The 22375-nt window shown below is 36.2% G+C and overlaps 1 protein-coding gene across 2 annotated transcripts in view; it reads left to right on the top strand.

Moving 5' to 3' along the window:
* Nucleotides 1–22375, top strand: part of Bank1 (B cell scaffold protein with ankyrin repeats 1) — a 233588-nt gene that overhangs the window by 20591 nt on the left and 190622 nt on the right. For both annotated transcript variants that reach the window (XM_034500593.2, XM_076933284.1), the window contains exon 2: nt 8431–8829. In XM_034500593.2, the coding sequence (XP_034356484.1) occupies nt 8431–8829 (399 nt within the window). The remainder of the gene's footprint in view (nt 1–8430; nt 8830–22375) is intronic.

Genomic DNA, 22375 nt, shown 5'->3' with positions numbered 1-22375 from the left:
TGTTATCTGTGGTGTGCATGTGTGTGTATGATGTTTTTCTGTGTGGCTGCATGTATATGATATGTGGGGGGTATGTGTGGTATGTGATGTATGTGTGTGTGTGTTGTATGTGGTATGTGTGTGTATGGTGTGTGATGTATGTGTAGTATGTGATGTCTGTAATGTGTGTGTGTGTGTGGTATATGATGTATGTGTGTGTGTGGTATGTGATGTGTGTGTACACGTATGTATGTGTGTGCACTGATCAGAGGACGATGCTTAGGAGTTAGGTTATCCAGGTACCTTGTAGAATGCTGAGATAGATGCACTCGAGTGCATCTACACACTCTTCAATACATTCTCAGTAGATTACTAGTGTTCACCAATCTTAAAACTAAAGCTGTCAGCTGATAGCTGCAAGCCGCGACTTCTCTGCTTTACTGTAATCTGCCTACCTGCTGCCCGCACTGAGTTACTTAGTCATTTCCTTGCCTTACAACTTTTCCCCCCTTCTGTGATGATAAAAAACTCTATAATTAAGTGCTTCCTTGTTGTAACATGTCATTCAGGCAACCTGAATCCATGTTCTCAGGTCCTGGTACGTCATATTTCACTCAGAACAAACTGCCTCTTAGACTCTTGGAAATGAGAGCTATATTTTGCATTAATGTACATGGTTATAACTAGATGAATTATCATGACTATAACTTTTATTTTATCATTTTAAACTTTTTCCAGGGATCTAAAAGGGCCTTGTTTATGCCAGGCAAGCACTCAATAACTGAGCAACATCTAGACCTTCTATTTTTTCTCTTTTTTGTCAATAAAATAGTATAGTTTGGAAATTAGAATCTTGCAATATTTTCCCATTATGTATAATGAAATCTTGGGTTGAGACTGGATCTTATTCAAAAAGAAGAAAAGTGCTGATTTGAAGCTAAGATTCTAGAAAAGAATTTTGATTTATGTTTAGCTTTGTTCTTTTGAAAATATACACAATTTTCTGTATAAAAATGATTGTCAATATAAATTATTGATACAAAGTATTTTTCAGATTAAAAATTTATTATAGTACGTTATAAGACAAATGAGACATTATTAAATCTGACAGAATAAGTAAAAAAGAGTTAATACAGCTTTATTTTATTCTGGAAAACCAATCTGTTAGGATAAAGAAACAGTTCTCCAGGCAGGCATATCACGTGGCTTTTATCTACCCTATAGTACAGGTTGTAACAGTGAGATCGCCGGATCCTTTAATGACGGCAGAAATAAACTAGACAGTTATGTCTAGGTCTAAGGTGATATAAATTAGCCTTGTACCATTTCCCAGTAGGCAAACAGAGGTAGTGTCTTAGCATGTTCACCTGGGATTTACTAGTCAACTCCCTGCTTATAGTTGCTCCAGATGGTGGGTAGTGCTGTTGTATATAAAACGTGGAAGCTTGTCCAAAGGAGGGACTCATGCAACCACTCTGGGGTCACTATCATGGGGCTTGTTGGTGATGCAACTATCTTGAGTCATATTTTTTCCTGTAAGTAATAGCACACTCATGCGGTTTATGACCATACAGTTACCCATAACTTATTGGTTCACTAAGCTAGGTTCGGATGGACAATTACTTATGGTCTTTTATCTGTGTCTTACTTTCAGTGATTGCATAGGCTTGTTCATAACTCTCCAGTAAGTCATACGACACTGACGTACAATTCTTTCATTTTGTTTATATTATTAGATTTGAGGCATAGATTTTGAAGAACCACTTTGAGACTTTAATCGCATCTTCAATAGTAATGTTCTTTGATTATGTTGTATATTTGCAGAAATGAAATTTTGTATTTCTATAAACTGGGCTCATCATTTATTATTCAATTTCCCAGTTGGCTGATCTCCACAATAGCACCTTTCTTAAATAGGAAGAATAATGATTTATACTTGATTTAGTTCAGTGTGTAAAATGAAGTGCATTGCCATCAGACTACTCAGGATAAGTCAGGCAGAATTCCTGTTGGATTTGCAGCCTATATATTACTGTAGTGCACATTTCTTAATTTTAGGACAAAGAACAAGAATTTCAGAGGCATGAATACAAATTCTACTTACTTTTGGTTTTGGACTCAACTCAGTTTCCTATGAAAAGAAGCAAAGGCAGTACAAAACTCCCTGATCACTTTTGTGGCTCTGACGAGTTCTCCTCTGAGCATGATTGTCAGTGAGACCATCTCTGCTCAGTTTATGAGTTAAAGGAATGAGTTCAGGAGCTAGTTCAGTGTCAGTGGGCTTGGAGGACATTGGGGCTGAACCCCTCCTTCAATAGCCTGTAAAACCAGTGTTGACTTTCTTTAATTTATGCAAATCTGTCTGTGAGACTGGGGATTTAAAGTCTTAAAGGACTAGACGACTATTGTCTGTTGCTGTAGACAGCTTCAGTTTCAGTGTACTTATATACATTAACAAAGAAAGCAATGATCCTAGGAAAGTTTTCTGAGTTCAGGAAAACATGTAAATTAATGCCAGTAAACACCTACTACATACTAACAGAACAGCCCTTTCCCAGAACGTTCTCAGAACAAACTTAAACATAACTGCCTGGCACGCACTATAGATTCTATCTGGGAAAGCATGAGAGCAAGGCAGAAGAACAGCACTCAGCATATCCTTTTACCGGATTGGGTTCTATAGCTATGTTCCAACATTCAACAAGAATCAACATGTTTTAGAAATTAAATGTAAATGTTTAACGTGGGAGGCACGATATCATATCCAAGAACAACCCAGGGAACAAAATGTACCTGAGGTAAAGGGCCCTCTGCCTTTTTTCCTAGAACATCTCTTGCATTTCTCCAAGGTATTGTTTACCATGTGTCATTATTTTGACTCTATTCCAACAAACCAGGAACTGGTACTGTGGGCTGTTGTTATTGGTCTGAAGAATGGGTCTTATCTCTGGCTGTATTCAGGCATCCTGAATTGTACAGGTCACTAGTAAATAACTACATAGTTTGGTTTTAAGAGTGCTAAACACTGTCCACCAGAAGGCTTTATACCATGGTCACCATCCTACAGACTCATTTCAAACAGGTCTATAAACCACATGGACAGGATACAGTTTCTCAGGAATAGCTGTGTGTGCTAGAGACATTAAAAATTGCCCAAAACATGACAAAACTGCTGATTGGAACAGTAACAGTTTCCAACATCGTCCACCCTTGCCCCTTGAGAATATTATCTAGAATAAACTCTTTTTGGGCAGACTTGTCTGAATTATTTCTACAGAGATCACAGGCATCCCAGAGGAGACCTGGTGACAGTAAGGGATGTTATTTAGTGGCAGACTGAGGACTCAGAGAATCTCAATAAATAATAATTGAGAAAATAAAAGACCAAATGACTTGCGGGACTTCATCTAGCAGGAAGAAAGAAATGATACTTAGTGTTAATCTTCAGTTTTTTGAAAATTAGCACAAAGAGGTTATTGACAAAGGACAAATCAAACCTAAATGAACACAACCAAGGTTCAGAATATTGAAAAAAAAATAAAGATTGCATTAATTTTTGGGTAAAATATTAGTCACTAAGCTTAGCTAATGTATTGTATTAATGAACATGAACTTGGTGCTTACCTTCTCATCCATCTTCAATGACGAATGAGGAAACAATGCTGTTCCCTCATGTGTTATTCTTAACTTTACGTCATTGAAGTTTCTCAGTGTATTTACTATTTGTTTGCCAGAGAGCCACCTTGCTAGCTGTTGACCAATGATGTAATCCAAATGAACTCAGTATGGGTCTGCGCTCTACAGTGACGTTATCCAGCTCACCTCTGTACGTTTTCTAGTCCCTGCATTGCCGTGTCTTCTCTTTGGTCATACTGTATTTGGGCTGGATTTTTGTCTGGCACTGATTTTGATTTCCTTTATGTTTCATGGTGAAGAGTAGCAAGCCGTGTACCCTGACGCCCGGCAGTAACTTTCCCTTTGTGTTCCTAACACAGATCGTTCCGGCAGTAACTTTCCCTTTGTGTTCCTAACACAGATCGTTCCCTTAGGAACTGACCTTCAGATCTTTGTTCCCTTTCTACTTATGCTTTTTGTTTATCAATCACTTTTTAATTGGAAATGTTTTTGACAAATATAGGAAAGATTGAGTTGCCTGTATTATGCATGTGTTGTGCTATGGTAAATATTGTTATTTGTGCATTTTGATGTTAGCTATGATTTGCCAGTGTCTGTGTAATGAAATGTTGTGTATGAATTTATATCTCTTAGTACATTTGACTTGTTATCTAGGATAGTTTAATATCAACTTTCAATTAATTACTAATCAACTTTCACATGATCTTATACATCAACACTATTGACCCGAATAATTTATAATCATCATACTTTCTATTATAACTTATGTTTTGCTTTGCGTTTATGAAATTAATTTTATTTAACTTTTTATTATATGTGTAAAATCTTATACTGCACCTGCCTTTAAGGTGTACGAAATCCTTTCAGTTTTTCATGCTTCTATGGTTAGTATTCACTCTTAGGTTTTTAAATATCAGTGGTATAATCATCTTAATTTATGTGCATCCTGTTCCCCGAACCCACCTGCTCTAAGCTTGATCAGTCTCAGAGACTACTGAGTAGCTCCATCCCCAAACTTCTTTTGGCTACACTTCTTTAATTCCATGTTCATTATACTTTAGTTTATATGCATTCTAAAACAGGACATCCTATAAATTTCTGCTTATGATCACTTTTTACCTAAGATTTCTATCTCCCCAGCTATATAGTATAAAGGTCTATAAAATATTATACAAGTTAAATATTGGTTGATAAATCATAAGGACATTTATTTATAAAATTTTTTATATATTTATGCATATAATTTTATCATTTACTATAGACAATCAAATCTACATGTGAATCAATTTCTTTATTTTTACCTAAAGAATTAAATATCCACTGGATATTTGATTCTTGGGACACAGAGCATCTTAATGTTTTAGCAACTTTGTTGATGCTCTATAATCACCAATCTTAAGACCATCACAAGAAAAACGATGACAAAATTATATTTAGAGAAAATTTTAAAACATGAAAATTTTGTTCTAGTGACAAGCTAAAATTTATCAAGTGACATTTCATAAAATTGAAGTGATCATCTCAAATAGTAATTTTAAAAAATTAATCATCTGAATGCAGTAAAATTCAAAGGTATTTTAATTGCTGCACACTGAGGAATAGCAGTATTAAATACTAAAAGGTTGATTGCTATCATTGAACCCTATGTTTCAGTCGGAGCAGAGGACTTTGTATGGACAGCAATAACACTGCAGTTTAGAGCATACTATAGTCTGGATTCTGCACTGTAGTGTTTCAAGTAGCATGCATTGGTTTGTATGCAGGACAGTATGTACAGTGCAAAATATGCCTGTCATATGTTCAGAACCAAGTCTGTTGTGAAGCTGCACAGTGTAAGCTAGGAACACACGGCCGGAAACACGTAAGCTTCAGTATGCATTTGATGTGGAATTGAATTTTGGTTGACAGGAGTTCAGTAATCTCTTAACTCTTACCATTTTGTTGTAACCGTTCCTTACAGGGTCCTGAAAGGTGTACAAATGAATCTCTCTCTCTCTCTCTCTCTCTCTCTCTCTCTCTCTCTCTCTCTCTCTCTCTCTCATTCATATATATATATATATATATATATATATATATATATATATATATATACCCTACCCAGACCAAGATTCCTGGGCTGCAGCAGGCTTCAACAGCCTGACCCACTAACCCTTGTCTCATATATCCTTCTCTGTGTCTAGTGGATTCCATACTTCTGCTCTGTGTGCTTGCTCATTTTGCTCACTGTTATCTTTTGATTTACCCATGTTATATGTAGCCACAGCTCATTCCTTTGCATCGCTGCACAGTGTTTTATAATATCAGTACTCTAGAAGAATTTGCCTTTTGAGAACTAACCTATAATTCACTGTAATCTGTTGAAATTGCTCTGAAGAAATTACACCAAATGTTCTCTTTCCCCTTGTGGTTGACTCACTTTTTCTTTCTTGATATAGAAAGTTTGATAATAACCATTAAACTAAGCTCAGTTTAATCAAGGTTTGGTTTCTTTTAAAGTTTGTTTCCAGTTGTGCTTCCATTGATTCATAAAGCTGGTACCTTATATTCATTAGCCCAGTAGTTTAAAAAAATTGTAAAAATCTTGGGCAGGTAAGATGGCTCAGTGAGTAAATTTTTTTTTCACATAGGACTGAGTTTGGTCCAAAATCCCAGATCTCTGATAAAATGAGAGAACTGACTTCTGAATGTTGTCTTCACAGTGCCATGTGATGGGTATGCTGTATACCTACCATGTGCAGCATACCCATGTATACAACACATATATACATATATGTAATACACATACAAATAAAAGTTTATTTTTAATCTTAAAAAACCTTTACAACTGTTATTAGCATGTATTGAGTATATATAACAATGAGGTTTCATTATGAAATGTTTATGAAGTATGTAGCATATTTTGATTCTTCTCACCCCCATTTCCCAACTCTCCTCCCCCTCCCATTGCGCTCTTTCTCCTCAGCAGCTAGACTGCTTCTCCTTCAAAATATTGTGCTTATATCCATGTATGATGTAAACACAGATATGTGTAATGCGTATACATGTTCATGTGGATATGTTCACATATGCATAGAAGTGGGCTTTACATATGTGCATATGTGTGAGGAGGTCAGAGGCTTATGTAAGATGCTTTTCTCAATAGTTTTCCACCTTACAGGGTCTCTTATTGAACTTGAATCTCACAGGCTTAGCTAGATTGGCTAGCCCATGAGTTCCAGGGATCTGCCTGTCTCCAGGCCTGTAGTGTAGGGGTGACAGATGCTATATCAAACTCCTTCTTTCTTTCTTTCTTTTTTTCTTTCTTTCTTTCCTATCTTCCTACCTCCCTCCCTTCTCCCTCCTTCCCCCTCCTTCCCTCTGTCCTCCTTCCTTCCTTCCTTCTTTTCTTCCTTCTTTTCTTCCTTCCTTCCTTCCTTCCTTCCTTCCTTCCTTCCTTCCTTCCTTCCTTTGTTTCTTTCTTTTAGTGGATTTTGGAGCACAGGTTTTACAGCAGGCTCTTTATCAACTGACTTCTCTCCAAAATCCCTTTACAGGAGATTCAGTGAAGCCTTTTCTCATCTCGACCTTAAGAATTTGTGTTACTCATGTCAAACCCTTTTCTTTTTTACTTTAATCCACCCTATCATATTTTCCTGCAGTGCTCTCATTTCATCCTCTTTCAACATTTGCTTTGAAGCATCCAGCTTTGTTTCAGGTTTGGAATCAAACTATCCCCAATTTCTAATCTAGTTTTACTTTTAAAACTTTACCTGGATGATGTAGCCATTAGTTTTTAAAGCTTTTAACTCTTGTTTTACTCAACCTCCAGTAGACTTTGTACTCTGAAGGACTGTCAGTTTCTCCCTTAATTGTTTTCACTAGTCCTTGTATGCTGAAATGTATGTTTTTATTATGGTGTTTTTATTATTTATTATAATTTTTATTATTTATTATTATTTATTATATTATTTATTATTGTATTTTTTATTATTGTTATTTTTATTATCATTTGACATGGTCCTATCAAATTAAAAAAAAAAGCAACTGGTACCCCTAATATTTACTCTCCTCATATTTATCTAAATGAATGTTAGACTTTTTTAGTATGGGCAGGAAAATTTCCCTATTTGTTTTCTTCCTTCTTGTATTTGGTACTATTAAATGACTGGCTTCTCATGCCTGCTCATACAGACTGAAGAAAAAGGGGAAGACAGGGTAGTTTGTAAACTTCTGCAATGAAGGTCTTGGGTGGCCCTTGTAATATCTTCTGCAAAGTCCTCCACTCTATTCTTATAGAGAAGTTGAATTTGTGGACTTGACTTATTTCTCAATGAACGGATAGGAGTGGATCTGCACAGGCCACAGCCGATGTGTGGAGATCAGAGAACAACATATGGGACTCAGTTCTGTCTTTCATGATGTTGGGCACAGAGATTGAACTTGGATGCTCGGGTTGACAGCAGGCATTTTACACACTAAGCTGTCTAGCCTGTCCCTACTTGTTAGTCTATGACATATCATTAACCTACATCCCTTTTAGTTTTCACTGTTGAGTTCCTTCCTGTAAATGCATTTTGAGGAGTCACATTTGTGCAGTGAGTGCAGAGAAGGCTCTCGCAGGGAAGAGCCTTCAGTTCTAGTAAGACTGTGTTATATCTTACTAGCTTTATAATATGTATAATTAAAATAAGGATAGTGCTGTTTTACAACATTGGTGTCTGCTATAAGCAAATTACCGTGTTTCCAAATGGTATATTATAAGTTTTGTGTATAATAACCTGCTGTTAGGTTTTTGACCATAAGAAAATTGAAACAGTTCCCCTCCTCTTTTTCCAGGAAATGCAAAAGATATCCTACTGCTACATGAAGAAGATGCTAAGGAATGGGCTCTGTACTTGAGAGAAATATTTATGCATGTTGTTGAAAGAGAAGCAATCCTGTTATATCCCTTGCACAGATTTTCTTCTTCACATTTGGAGGTGCTAAACTTAAATGCTTACAGATGTAAACTCCTGATATTATCTAATAGTCTACGTAAAGACATGACACCAAAGAAGTGTCAGTTTCTGCAGAAGATACTTCACTCAACAGGAAGTGTTGTGACTCTGCTTTGTGGGATGGAGAACTCAGATCCTTTCTATCACTTGTTAAATATCCCCAGAAGGAGATGGGAGATGTCAACAGAGCAGGAACCTGACGACTACATCTCTGTCATCAGACAAATTTTAGACCAAGGTAGGAATGCCAAACCTTTTTGACTGCTTTTAAATGTTTATGTGCTTATAATTTTGCAATGTGATACCTGGAGAGATAGCCTAGTGGTTTAGAGCAGTGGCTACCTGCTTTTCCAGAGGACTCAAGTTCAATTCCCAACACCCACATGGCAGCCACTCCAATTTCAAGGGATCAAACACCCTCTTCTGGCCTCCCTGGGCACCAGGCACACTCATGGTACAGTTACACATGCAAAATTTGCAATTCAAAATTTTAAAGTTTCTTTTAAGCCTATAAACAGCTGGTGTTGTGATAAGATTAGACTATACATGCCAACTTCACCTAACAATGTTCTGTCTTGTCCAAAAAATGCATTACTGTTCTTCATCGTTAGCTTCATTCCTGTAAAAACTTATCATTGGTTCTAAAACTGGTTAATACATACATAGATTCCTTCAGGCAACTTGGATGCAACAATCATGGTACAAGAAAGCTCTGCTGTGCTGTGTGCTGGTTTGTTTCTAAAAGATAACATCTGGTATAACTGGTGAAGCCTGAACTGCTGCTATCTGCACTCATTCTCTTGCCAGCCAACAACAGTCTAAAATCTGAAGGCTTGAGTTAGACTCATAAAGCTTCTGTTGTTCTTATAATTGCATGATGTTTCCTATGGCAGAATGAAATGCTGTTTTTTTCACTGATTTTTACATGGTGGATTTGATTTTAAGCACAGAGTCATATAGAAATAACAGAACACAAGTTCTTATTCATCAGCTAATTGCATTCCAATGCAATAAGTCAGGTTCTGCCACTAATGACATAAAGACCTCCCTCTGCAGGTCTCTGCTGTGTCACAGAGTGTGCTATATTCAGTTCTGTCCTTGGTTTCTCAACTTGCACGTGGCCTTCAACTCCCAGCTTTGGGGGTATGGTTTGGCCTCTTACAGGGAAAGGGTGGAGTTATTATTACTTCATATAGGCCATATCAGATGTCCAGGTTGGAACTCTGTCTTGGAACACACATCTGCATTCTCTGGAGAAGGCCTCATTTACAGGCCATGTCTCCACTTTAGTTCTTTAATGGGACAAAGGTCTCTTCTTCAGCATATGACAATTTGTCCAGCTCATGTAGATCACCACACTTCATAGCTAGGGCTCCTTAGGGTTTCTTGAGTCTCGCAGAAAAAGTCACAGACTGGCTGTTTCTTCCAGTTGTCCCACACCTGCCTATAAACTAGTTATTTACCTTTTGTCCATACAAACCATGATTGTCATCCATTTCTGCTGTGCAGTTAGTGACATTCGTCATTAGAGCTGCAATGCAACCACAATCTGTTGTCTTTAGCTATTCCAAACATGGGGTCTGCATATGTTGGAGTTCTGTGAATATAAGGAACACACCTCAATCCCTTCTGCTTATTCCCAGCATGGTGATTATCTGCCACTCTGAACTTCGGCACCATGGTACCTTAAACAGAACAAAACAAAATAAAAATTCCTGCTTCCTATTACTCCGGCCTTTACATATTCAATATATTTTTGTGTTTATATGTGTAGAGTGAGCACATGTGGGTGTAGGTCATGTGCACATATGTGTGCGGGCCAGATATCACCATCATGTTTTCCTCTATCATGCTTAACCTTATTTTTTTCAGACAACATGTCTCATTAAGTCAAAAATTTATCAATTTAGCTTGTTGACCAGTTAGAACCAGTGTTCTGACTGGGTTCACCTTAACCTACAGGGATGGGATAACAGATCTATCCTCCTCTGTACAAGTTTTATCTGGGTGCTGAGAGTCCAAACTTCAACCCTCATGTTTGTGACTCAGGCGCATTACCAACTAAGCCATTTTCCCGCCCTCAAATTCAGTATTTTCTAAGCCTGTTTCAGTTACCTGTCATTTCACAGCTACTTTCTATAAAACTTTGCTATTTAAAACCATAAATGAAGATTATAAACCAGTTAATAAGGTTCAGGAAGTAAAGTTATGGCCAGACTATGTAATAAGGCTGAAGTCAAGGTGTTCAGAGCTGTAAACATCTGAAGAGTCCCATGCATGCATGCCTGTGTATGTGTGTATGTATATATGTGTGTTTGACCATATGTGTGTGTTTGTGTGTACACGCATGTGTCTGGGCATATACATGTGAGTAAATATGTGTATTTATTTGTTTCTGTGAGTAAGTGTATGTGATTGTATGTGCATAAGTATATGTTTCTGTATATGTATGTGGGTATGTATATATGTGTGTTTTACTATATGTTTATGCATATGTTTGTGTGACATATATGTATTTGTTTTGTGTATGTTTGTGTCTGTATGTACATGTGTTAGTGTGTGTAGGTGGTGTAGCTGTGTTCATGTATGTTTCTCAGTGTATGTGTATGTGAATGTTTGGGTATAAGTACACGTTTTTCTATATATGTATATGTCTGCATTTGTGTATGTGGTTGTGTGTCTGTGAGCCCATATGTGTCCATATGTGTGTGTATGTGTGTATGTATGTAAGGGTAACTTAGAATGGAGCTTTCACAGTTAGTGTTTCTCTTTGCTATTTTATCATCTGTTGATTGGCTAAAAATTACACATAATAGACTAATGGAGGAGGACCCTTGCAAGCAATATTTCCAAGTTCTACCATGTTCAAAACCTTTATCTCTTGCCTTGCACTTGAAGTATAATCTGACTGAAGACAGTATTCCTTTATTCCACCATTGTAGATTGTTAAGATGTTTTATTTGTGTGCTGAGCAAAGGCTCCTTCAGTACTAGATCATCTTCGTGGTTCCCTAGGATGCTGTTCATCACTCCTTGCTCTGGATTACTTACCCTAGAAACATGCTGTCTGATTTTGTTTTTCACTATTTACTCAAAATCTTTTTCAGAAGTAGTTTTTGAGTTTAAAATTTGAATTTTTATTTTATCTTTAATCATGGTTTTATTTTTCAAGAGGTAATTGTAAACAGTTACGGGGGTTGATTTTGACTGTGATGTACTTCCCTGTTCTCTCTAATTCTTTCTGACTTCATAGTATCTAATTATTTAATTTGTATCTTTGATAGCTGCTACTTCCATTGTTACTTCAAATTTCCTTTTACTTTTTACTATACTTTTTCTTTGTTCATTTATTTGACGTGAGCACACTCATCTCTTGATCTCGTCTTGATTACCTCTCCTTGACTCCTTGTACTTCTCTGCTATGAAACCAATTTTAAAATACTACCATTATTCAGTACACAACAAAAACTCATGGTGAAGGGTTTAAGCACAGTAATCGTATTGGATCTCCTCTCCCTCTTTCTCTTCTCCCCAGCCCACCACCTCTCAGTACTTTTCTAATACATTAACATTTTAGATTCTGTAGAAAAATATTTTACTTGGTAAGTTATGAGGAAAACAAAATAAAGTACATATAAATTATGAATATCACAAGATACTTCTTCCCCTGAGGCAGAACAGTAAAGATTGATGGCAAATTATAAGTGATTCCTCACACATGTAATTTCCACTTTCTCTGAATAACTCTCATTGGGCTGTGTGTGTGTGTGTGTGTGTGTGTGTGTGTGTGTGTGTGTGTGTCTGTCTGTCTGTCTGTCTGTCTATCTGAATGTCTGTCTGTGTAGGTCCTTGCTTACCATGGTGAGTATACAAAAGTCAAATGACAACTCTTGGGAGTTGGAATAGTTATTATTTATATTTTATAAGGTAAAATCTTCTAGTTACAAATTACACACCAATAATTTGAAGCTACTGTTAATACTGATTTTCCTATATTCAAGTTTTAGACTTTGAACTTTTTAAGAGTAATATAGGTATAACAAACAGAAATATTGGAAAAATATGTGGGAAATATGGAAACTGCTCTGTAGAGAAGGCTGTTGAGCTATTTTCAGTTGATAGCTTCTAAGGGAGGAAGACAACTTTTCAGCGTGTGGTCCAACTGGACTGACCATACTATCACACATTGGACTGGTAAGTTAAAACAAAGAAGTAAAACATAAGAATAAGATGAGAGGGGCTGAGGGGATTGGGGTGGATATGGGAGAAAGTAGTGGGAGGAGTGGGGAAAAATATTCAAGATACATTGTATATACATATGAAATTCTCAAAAAATTACATATGTATTTAAAATGCTGTTGAAATATGACATATCCATCAGAGATACAAGGATGGAACCAGAAAGTTGGGCAGCTTTTGGCATACACAATTGTTATATAACTGGTTGGTCTACTAATCACTATGGTCTGTGATTATTCATTTGCTTTGATAAACTTCTTCAGTGGTCAACTATATTGTTTTATGCTTTATATTGCCATTCACATTAAATATGTAAAGCCTGGTTTTCAAACCATAAACAGTAAAAAATAGATACAACAGGACAGAGATGTCGAATTCAGTTCTTCCTATCCATTTTCGCCTCTCCTCACCCAGTGGAGAAATTACACTAGTATAAAAAAGAACCTTTTATTCGGAAACATGCTGTGATAAAGAGGATAATAAAAATGCCAAGGAAGTCATGAAAATAATTAAATGTTTAATATATTCACAGAGACAAAGAAAAATCACAGGAAATTTTACAAAATTTAATGAAAGAGAAAGATATTTAATAATTACAATACTCAGGCAAAGTTTATGATATTAAAAAGTTAAGTAGTGATTCATGTTTCATCCGAGTATTTTATTTCCTTTTAAGAAATTAAGAAAACTAAATTTCCTGTCTCCCTAATTCTCAGAAGGAGACTAACACATATCCATGTGATCTCTCTCCTTGCTACTTTACAGCACACATGGATAGCATTTTGCCATTCTTCCTGTTCATTTTTTTCATTTGACTTTGTCTCTAGAAATAATAGTTTAGAATTTCTATCTAAGTTTTCTACAACACTGTTATATGATATAAACATATCATGCATATATATATATACATTTATCTCAAAGTTATTACAAATTATCTAGCATTCTTTTATATTTCTACTTTTAATTTTTGAGAATTTCATATGAGTACTATATTTACAAAATTTCTATCCTTTTTTCTCTCTCCAAGTCCTCCTGTGCCCCCATCTCTTACTTTGAAATTAATGACCTCTTCTTTAATTAGTATTGTTGTATATACACTCACACATACAAATGTATAGTCACACATTAATACAACCTGCTGAATCCATTTAAGTGTTGTTCATAAGCACAAAACACTACACATACATTTGCACATATGCATACACTTGAATAAATTTCATATGTATCTTTAAATAAACTGTGTTTAGTGCTGAACACTTGGGATTAGATAAACTATCAGGGGACTTGCCCTGGAGAAGAGTGAATCTCCTGGTCTAGGCAGTTAATTGCTTCATCTAGGGGTAGGGCTTTGTGACATTCTCTCTATTCACACTGAAATATCATCAAATGGTGTTGGCATTGTGCTGATCTTCTTTAGGCTGCCAGCTTGTTTAGATTTTGTGTTGTTTCCTATCATTAGTAGAAAACTCTATCTCATACAGAAGTCTTGGTCTTCTGGCTCGTACAGTCTTTCTGGACTCTATCCATGGTGTTCCCTGAGACTTAGGTCTCTACAATCTCTTTGTATTACTTGGGGTTGGGCAATCCATGGTCAATTGTTCTCTGCATTTTGACTCATTGTAGATTTCCTTAATGGTCTCCATTTGTTACAAAGAGAAGCTTCTAAGATGAGGGTAAGAGCGGCACTTACCTGTGGGTATAAGGATATGCATTTAAAATTCAGTTAGATATGATATTGACTTAGGAAATTGGCAATAGTAGCTTCTTTTCCTTTAGTTAGTGTCCAGAATCTCAACTGCCTTGAATAGTTAGTTGGCTAGGTTTGCCATACCAAGCATGAACTCATGCTATTTAAGTGAACCGTGAGTCTAATTAGGTGGCTGTTCATTGCTCATAAGACATATGTACCACTATATCATTCTCATTTGCGGGGTTTGTCGACCTTTCAGCTGGGCAGGTCTATTGATTCTTTTTCTTCCCTTAGCAGCTTGCATAGTACCTTCAGATACTAGGAGTGCTATTCCTCAGGGAAGAGTCTTCCCTAGCTATTTCAGCTTCAATTCCTTCAAACCCTGTATTTAAAAAATGCATTGTATTCAAGAATGCGGTCTCGTAAAACTAACTTTAATTCTCCTGATACAATTGTTGTCTTGGACACTTACTGCTTCCTTCTGATATCTTAAGCCTAGTCCTGGAAGCTTCTAGATCCCATACAATATAATTTAGGCCTAGAATGTATTCATCTTCTGGGACTTACTGCTGATTAAGCTCACCCTTTCTAGCTCTTTCTGAACTCTGGCTGCCTGGTCAACTCAGCTGTTCTGGCTAAAAACTCCTATCCACACTGACCAATGTAAACTGGCTTCTTTCAGTTTTTGACTGAATTTCTCTCCTTGGCCTCATACTGCCTTTGGCAATATGTTTTCATCTTCTGGCTCCTTCTCATTCTCTGGCTCATTCTGTCTTCAAATAGAAACAGGGTTTTCTAGTAAGCAACACAATCTCAGAGTTCATAGTGTGGTCAAAAATCCTGTGTCCCCAATGGGGTCCCAATGGGGTCCCCAATGGGGTTCCTAGTAGAGTAGTTAAAGGACTGAAGGAACTGAAGGGGTTTGCCACCCCATAGGAATAACGACAATATCAACCAACCAGACCCCCCCAGAGCTCCCAGGGACTAAACCACCAACCAAGGAATACACATGGAGGGACTCATGGCTCCTGTTGCATATGTAGCAGAGGATGGCCTTGTCAGGCATCAATGGAAGAAGAGGCCCTTGGTCCTGTGAAGGTCCGATGCTCCAATGTAGGGAAATTTGAGGGCAGGGATGCAGGAGTGGGTGAGTGAGCAGGGAAGCACCCTCATAGAGTCAGGAGAGTCGGGAGGGGATAGGCGGTTTCCAGTATGGGGAACCAGGAAACAGGATAACATTTGAAATGTAAATAAAGAAAATATCCAAGAAAAAAAGAAAAACAGAGAGAGAGCATCTTACCACCATTCCATCTTCTAATGTCTTCCTCAGTCTTTTTCTACAGAATAAAAGTTTCCATTTATACGTGCATCCCTTTGTTTAGGTCTATTCCTAGATATCTTTAAAGGCTATTGTCAATGGAAATGTGTCCATTTTCTCTTTGTCAATGTGTCTGCTGTTGGTATTTAGAAAACATACTGAGTTTTGTAAACTGATTTTATATCTTATCACATTGCTGAAAATATTGATCATGTCCAGAAGCATTCTAGTGGAATTTTAGGGATCTCTTCTTTATAATAGCATCTGCAAATAGGTATAATTTGACTTATCTTCCTGTTTTGATCTCTTCGATTCCTTCTCTTGCTCTAACTAGTACTTACATTGAAAATGGGTAGAGATGGCAGACAGTACTGGTCATTCCTCATTTTAATGGAATTGCTTTGAGTTTTTCGATTCATCCAATATGTTAGGTCTGTTTACTTCAGTCTTTATAGGTCTTTAATCATGAAAGCATGTTGGAGTTTGTCAAATGCCTATTCAGATGATCATGTGACTTTATAAAGTTTATTTATATGAGTTATTACATTTGCTCCATTTTTTTCACCTCTGCATCTTCAAGATAAAACCAACTTGATCATCCTGGATAACCTTTGTGGTATGTGATTATATTTTGCTTTACTCAGGATTTTTGCATCTATGTTCTTCAGGGATTTCCTAAGTAGTTTCCTCTTCTGTCGTTATGGTTTTACCTGGCTTTGGTATTAGACTAATGCTGCCTTTATAAAAAAGAGTTCTAAAACACGTCTGCTTTTTGTATTTTTTTAAAATGATTTAAGAAGTACAGTAGTGGTGGTGCATGCCTTTAAGCCCAGCATTTGGAAAACAGAGGCTATGTTCAAAATCAGACTGGTCTACAAAGTGAGTTCTAGGATGGGCAAGGGACAACAAAAAAACTCTGTCTCAAAAAATGATGATGATGGTGATAACTTAAGCAGTATTAGTTATATATCTTCTTTGAAAGTATTACAGAATTCTACAGTGAAAGAGTATGGACCTAGGCTTTATTAGACAGAGCCTTTTATCATTGCTTCAGTCTTTTTATCTGTTAAGGAGCTATTTAAGTTGTTGGTGTGTTCTTGGTTTAACTTTAGTGGTTTTACATAAATACAAAAAATTGTCTGTTTTTTTTTTAACTCAATGGAGTAGGGATTGAATAAAAATTTCCTTATACTCTCCAAAATTTCCTTGGCAGCTATTGTAATGTTTCTCTGTTCATGTCGAATTCTGTTACTTTGGCTCATCTGTTTAATTCTTCTGATTGGTTAGGCCAAGAGTCTGTCAACTGATATTGTTTATCTTCTCAAAGAAGAACTTTTTAGATTCATTGATTTTTCTATACTACTTTCTTTGTTTCTATTTTATTAATTTCTGAGCTGACTTTTATTATTTTTTGCTGTGTGCTGGATTTGATTCTGGTCAGTTAATATTTTCAAATTGTTGAGTTGCATCTTTCTGATCTGTTGATGCAGGGACTTAGATACATTAATTTCCCTCTTGCTGCTTGCTGCTTTTAATGTGTCCCAGATATTTGATTGTATTATTTTTATTCTTAATTTCTTCCTTGATTCATTCATCATTAACTAATTCATTATTTAATCTTCTTGAGTCTGTATAGTTTCTAGAGATTCATTTAATGTTGATTTTATACATATTTTTGCAATGTGGATAGATAAGATACATAGAGTTATTTAAAATTTTCTGTTAAAATTTGTGATGTGCCCCAGTGTGTGTCCTATTTTAGAGAAGGAAACATCCATGGGGTACTTAAATATGTTAATTTAGTACCAATTTTACAATAAAGTGAATGTTTTACTTTTTGGGTGAAACATTTTATAGATATCTCTTAGGTACATTTGACATGTCATTTAAATATGATATTGAAATGTTTTGTCATGAAGACTTGTCTGTTGAAGAAAGTGGGGTGTTGTAATTGCCTACTATCAGTGCAGTAGAGTTAATCTGTATTTTAAGTTCAGTAGTGTGCTTTTTATGAAGTTGTATGTGCCATGGTTTGGTGCCTAATGTTTATGATAGTAATGTCTTCTTGGTTAATTGTCTTCATGATTATAATGAGGTGTCCTTTATTTCTGATTAGTTTGTCTTTGAACTCGTGTGTCAGCTATTATGAGAATTGATTCTGCTTCCTAGTCCTGTTTGCTTGGGATACATTTTCCATCTTTGAGGTAGTGTCTGCCTTCGAAGGTAAAATGAATTTCTTGTAGACAACAGAAAGAGGATTTTTTTCTTAATCCTTTAAAATAACTCATATCTTTTGTTTGTGGAGTTGAGGTCATTGATATTTAATGTTATTATTAAAACATGTGTATTTGTTGCTATTATCTTTGTTTTTATTTTACTGTTTGCATTCCTAGTCCTATTTTGTGTTCCGAAATAGTCTCAGTTATATAGCTTATTGATATTACTTAGAAAAGCCTCGGCACGGGAGGCTACCCATTTGGTGGGATAGCTCTGCTTAGCTCTGGCCACCATGTTCCTCACTAAAAGTGGCCAGAAGCCATGCGCGCCATAGCTACAAGTGGCTAGAGGCCAGGCGTGCCACAACTAGACCCACAGGATGCCAGTGTAGGGGATGGCTCTGGCAATCCACCACGCTGCATCCACAAAGCTCAGCTGAACCCCAGACAATATCTGCCATACTCACGGTACACGGTAGAATGAAGACTTAATGTTTAAGGATTATCCAATAGATTTATGTATTTGGAAGTACTCAATTAACAGAATGTCCACACAATTAGAATTGTTACCCAATATCTAACTTTTGATAAGTTGCTACCCAGGACTGCTCTCCAACCATCTGTCCTCCTCCATGGTCAATAGTCTCTTCTCTTTTTTCCTCTCCTTCCTCTCCTTCTAACTCTTCACTCCGCCTACCTTTCATACTGCCCAATCACTGAGCTCCAATGCATATACAATGTAGCAGTAGCAGGAAATTATCCTGCTACAATATATAGTCTCTTGGCTATGCTCATTTTTCTATTCAGTCTATACTATTTCTTCACAAATTCTCTGTGCTGCCTTTTGGCTTGTTTGTGTCACAGAAAGTTTTTCTTTCTACTTCAATGATTGTAGATAGCTTTGCTGGGCATAGTAGTCTACAGTAGTCATGGTCTTTTAGAGTTTGAAGTATACTGATCCAGATTTTTCTGACTTTTCAAAATGTTCGTTGATAAATCAGCTGTTATTCTGATTCTCTGTTTCTCTCTCTCTCTCTCTCTCTCTCTCTCTCTCTCTCTCTCTCTCTCACACACACACACACACACACACACTGTGATGACTACAATAATGCAGTGGGGAAGTTTTTCTTTTGATCCCTTTTCTTTGGTGGTATGTAGGTTTCTTATATCTGTGTTTGTCTTTCCTTAATTTAGGAGAAGTTTTCTTCTATGATCTTGTTGAAGATCTTTTCTACACTTGGCCTTCTTCTCTATCTATGCCTATTACATGAAGATTGGTGTTTTCATGGTGTCCCATAGTTCCTATATATTCCTTTTTGAGGATTTTAAAAATGAGAAAATATAGTTGACTCTAGTGAACTCTTACTGAGTATACAAACCACATGATAGGACAGGCCCCTAATTAAAAAAAAAATTCTATAGGACTGCTTGGATTTTGAGTTTGGGGTTGCCCTTTTGTACCGTTTGTGTTTTTGTGGTTTGATCTGAGCATGTGGAGTTCTGCCCCCTTTTCCTCCTAGTATCTGTCTGATATTTGATGTTAGAATACCTCAGGCTTTTCCCATGTATATGAGCTTGTTTGCCTTCTTTGTGGCGAGTTTTCTTTTATGATCTCGTCGAAGATCTATTCTATGCCATTCACCTAGATTCCGCTCCTTTATTCAATGCTTAAAATATGAAGGTGTGTTTCTTTTTGGGGAGCTGTGCTGGAGTTAGTCATTGGAGTGTGAGGTGAGTATGGGGTTGATTCTGAAGGGAATCACCAGGGAAAGCCAGTACGGGAGCTGGGTGAGTTGAGCTAAGCTTGTGAATGTCTGGTTAGTATTCTTGGTTATCACCTTGAAAGCTGTGATCCTTCTTTTCAGGGATAACAAGCTATCTGTTTCTCTGAGAAGGGCCCACTCTACCTCTGACTCTCCTTTCTCTTTGTTCTTCATGCTGATACCTTTGGCTTCTGAATGGGTTGCTCTCAACAGTGACGGTTCTCTCAGACATTGGTTTTATTAGGTTGTCTTCATGGCAAATAATGCAGGGGTGGAGGTGGGAGGAGGGTGGGACAGGGTAGAATCGTAATATTTTCATGAAGAAATTGAACATTGCAGTTTTATCTAACTATTGCCAGGCCCATATTTCAGCTTGTGATTTCAAAGATGCAGCTTAACCTGGTAAGTAGCAGTGTAGTATAACAATGGATTTACTAGGGATATTGAAAAAAATGATGACACAAGCAATAACACAGGAGCAATCTCATAGAAGCTGTTTGACCTTCTTTTGGTCTGTGTATTACAATTAAAGATCTGGGTGTCTGAGCCTCCTGAGAAGTGGGAGGAGAGGCCTCCTGACTTAATTGATGGCTATAATGAGTCCATTCCATATATAATACACTGTAGGAGTTTGTTCTTCCATTTTGTATTACCAATTAGGAATATTTCTTAAGATTTTTAGAAGTATTCGTGTTTTTTTATTTAGGCTACTTTTTATTAATTTAATTTTCTGAGTGCTCATTTACTTTATTAACTTACTGTCATAAAATTGATATAAATTATTTTCTAATCAGAATGAAATATTAAATCCTTTCTTTTTGTCTTTCTCCTTCTAAAAACTGATTAATTTTCTAGAGCTTTGTTAATCTCATTTATGTTCTCAAGTAACGACCCTTTGAATATTTGAAGAATTGTATTTTTTTAACTTCTTAATTTTGATACCTTGTTTAATATATTTCCCTCTTTAGGCTTTGAATTTTTAAATGCTTGATTCTTAGAAACATAATCATATTATTTCCCTTTATAGAGTAATTATTAAATACTATAATTTCTTTATAAATATTCCATCCAATAGTTATCATTTCTTTTCAGTTTTAAAAAATTATCTATATCTTATTTCTTCATAATAAATAAAGAGAAGCATGGGATTTTGTTTATCTTTTGGTTGTTAATGTCTAAATTTTGTTTGATGGTCAATGAATGTGATTTATATTATTCAATATAAATCTGAATAAATCTGGTCTGAAGCTGATAAGTGTTCTTTTATGGTCTAATATTTTATTCATAGTAAATGGTCTATGTGTTCTTCAAATCATACTTATTCTTCTGGCTCAATGTGGATGATTGTGGATGCATATGACATTAAGATTTTATTTACTATATTTTATGCATTATCTTTATAGACTTTATTTTGTACTCTACCTTTTGAATGGCTGATAGCTTGATTTTAAGAATTTATAGTGAATATGTTAGTATTTTACATATATAATATAATCAACTTATATTGAGTCTGAGACCTATGTGTGTTTGAATCCATGATACTTTTTGTTGATTTCTATATGTTTTGCTTTCTGTGGTTTTTTGGAGGGTCATAGGGTGGGAGTGGGGAGGAGCCTTCATTTGGATTGTGACTATGTTTGCATCTTTCAATATTTTCAGTTACAATCTAGAATTATATATTAAGTTCAACAATTTCACCTTTATTGTGGGCACCTTAGTTTCCTCTGAAAATTATAAAGATCCTATTTTGCCTTAACTAATCACTTCCTTTCCCTACTTTATAAGACAACTATTCCATCTTCCTCTCTTCCTGTTTTTTGTTAGTTACAGATGCAATATTTGCTTAGCTTAAACATTGGTTATAGTTTTCTTGGATCTTCGGTGTTTCTCTTAGGATTGTTTCCCTTTGTGAACTCCATTGATATCAAACTTCCTATATCCACTCTGATAGATGTAAAGTATCAGTGTTCACAATGATATTGAAAATAGCTGTGCTGTTAGTAGAAGTCTAGTTTTAACCGCCCCCCCCCAGTCCTTTAAAACATTCTACTGTCTTCTCACTTCCTGTTACTAGTGATAAGAAGTATGCCCATGTGCTTCCTCTGCATTCTCTCCAGTTCCTCTGTGCTGTGGTCTTTGGTTTCTGCAGTATTGTAATGGTATGTCTAGTATTAGTATCTGGATTCATCCACTATATGATTATTTGGTTTTAGATCTGAGGAATCGTGTCTTTTGATGATCTAACAATTTGTCACTACACTTATTATGGTCTAGCCCTCTTGTCCTGGCTTCTTTTGTGTCAAATTGAAACAAGCCAGAATCATTTGGCAAGATACTAGTAACTGATGAGTTTATAAAATTTGCCCATTGGCAAGCTTGTAGGGCAGTGGTTCTCAGCCTTCCTAGTGCTATGATCCTTCAATACCCACTTTTATCCTGTGGTAACCCCCAACCATAAAATTATTTTTTGTTGCCACTTAAAAACTGTAATATTGCTATTGTTATGGCTCATGATATAAAGAATTTCTGGAAATAGAGGTTTGTCAAAGAAGTCTAGAC

This window comes from Arvicanthis niloticus, chromosome 4 (genome assembly GCF_011762505.2).
Source record: "Arvicanthis niloticus isolate mArvNil1 chromosome 4, mArvNil1.pat.X, whole genome shotgun sequence".
Classification (NCBI taxonomy): Eukaryota; Metazoa; Chordata; class Mammalia; order Rodentia; family Muridae; genus Arvicanthis; species Arvicanthis niloticus.
This window is presented reverse-complemented; position numbering and strand designations above follow the sequence as displayed.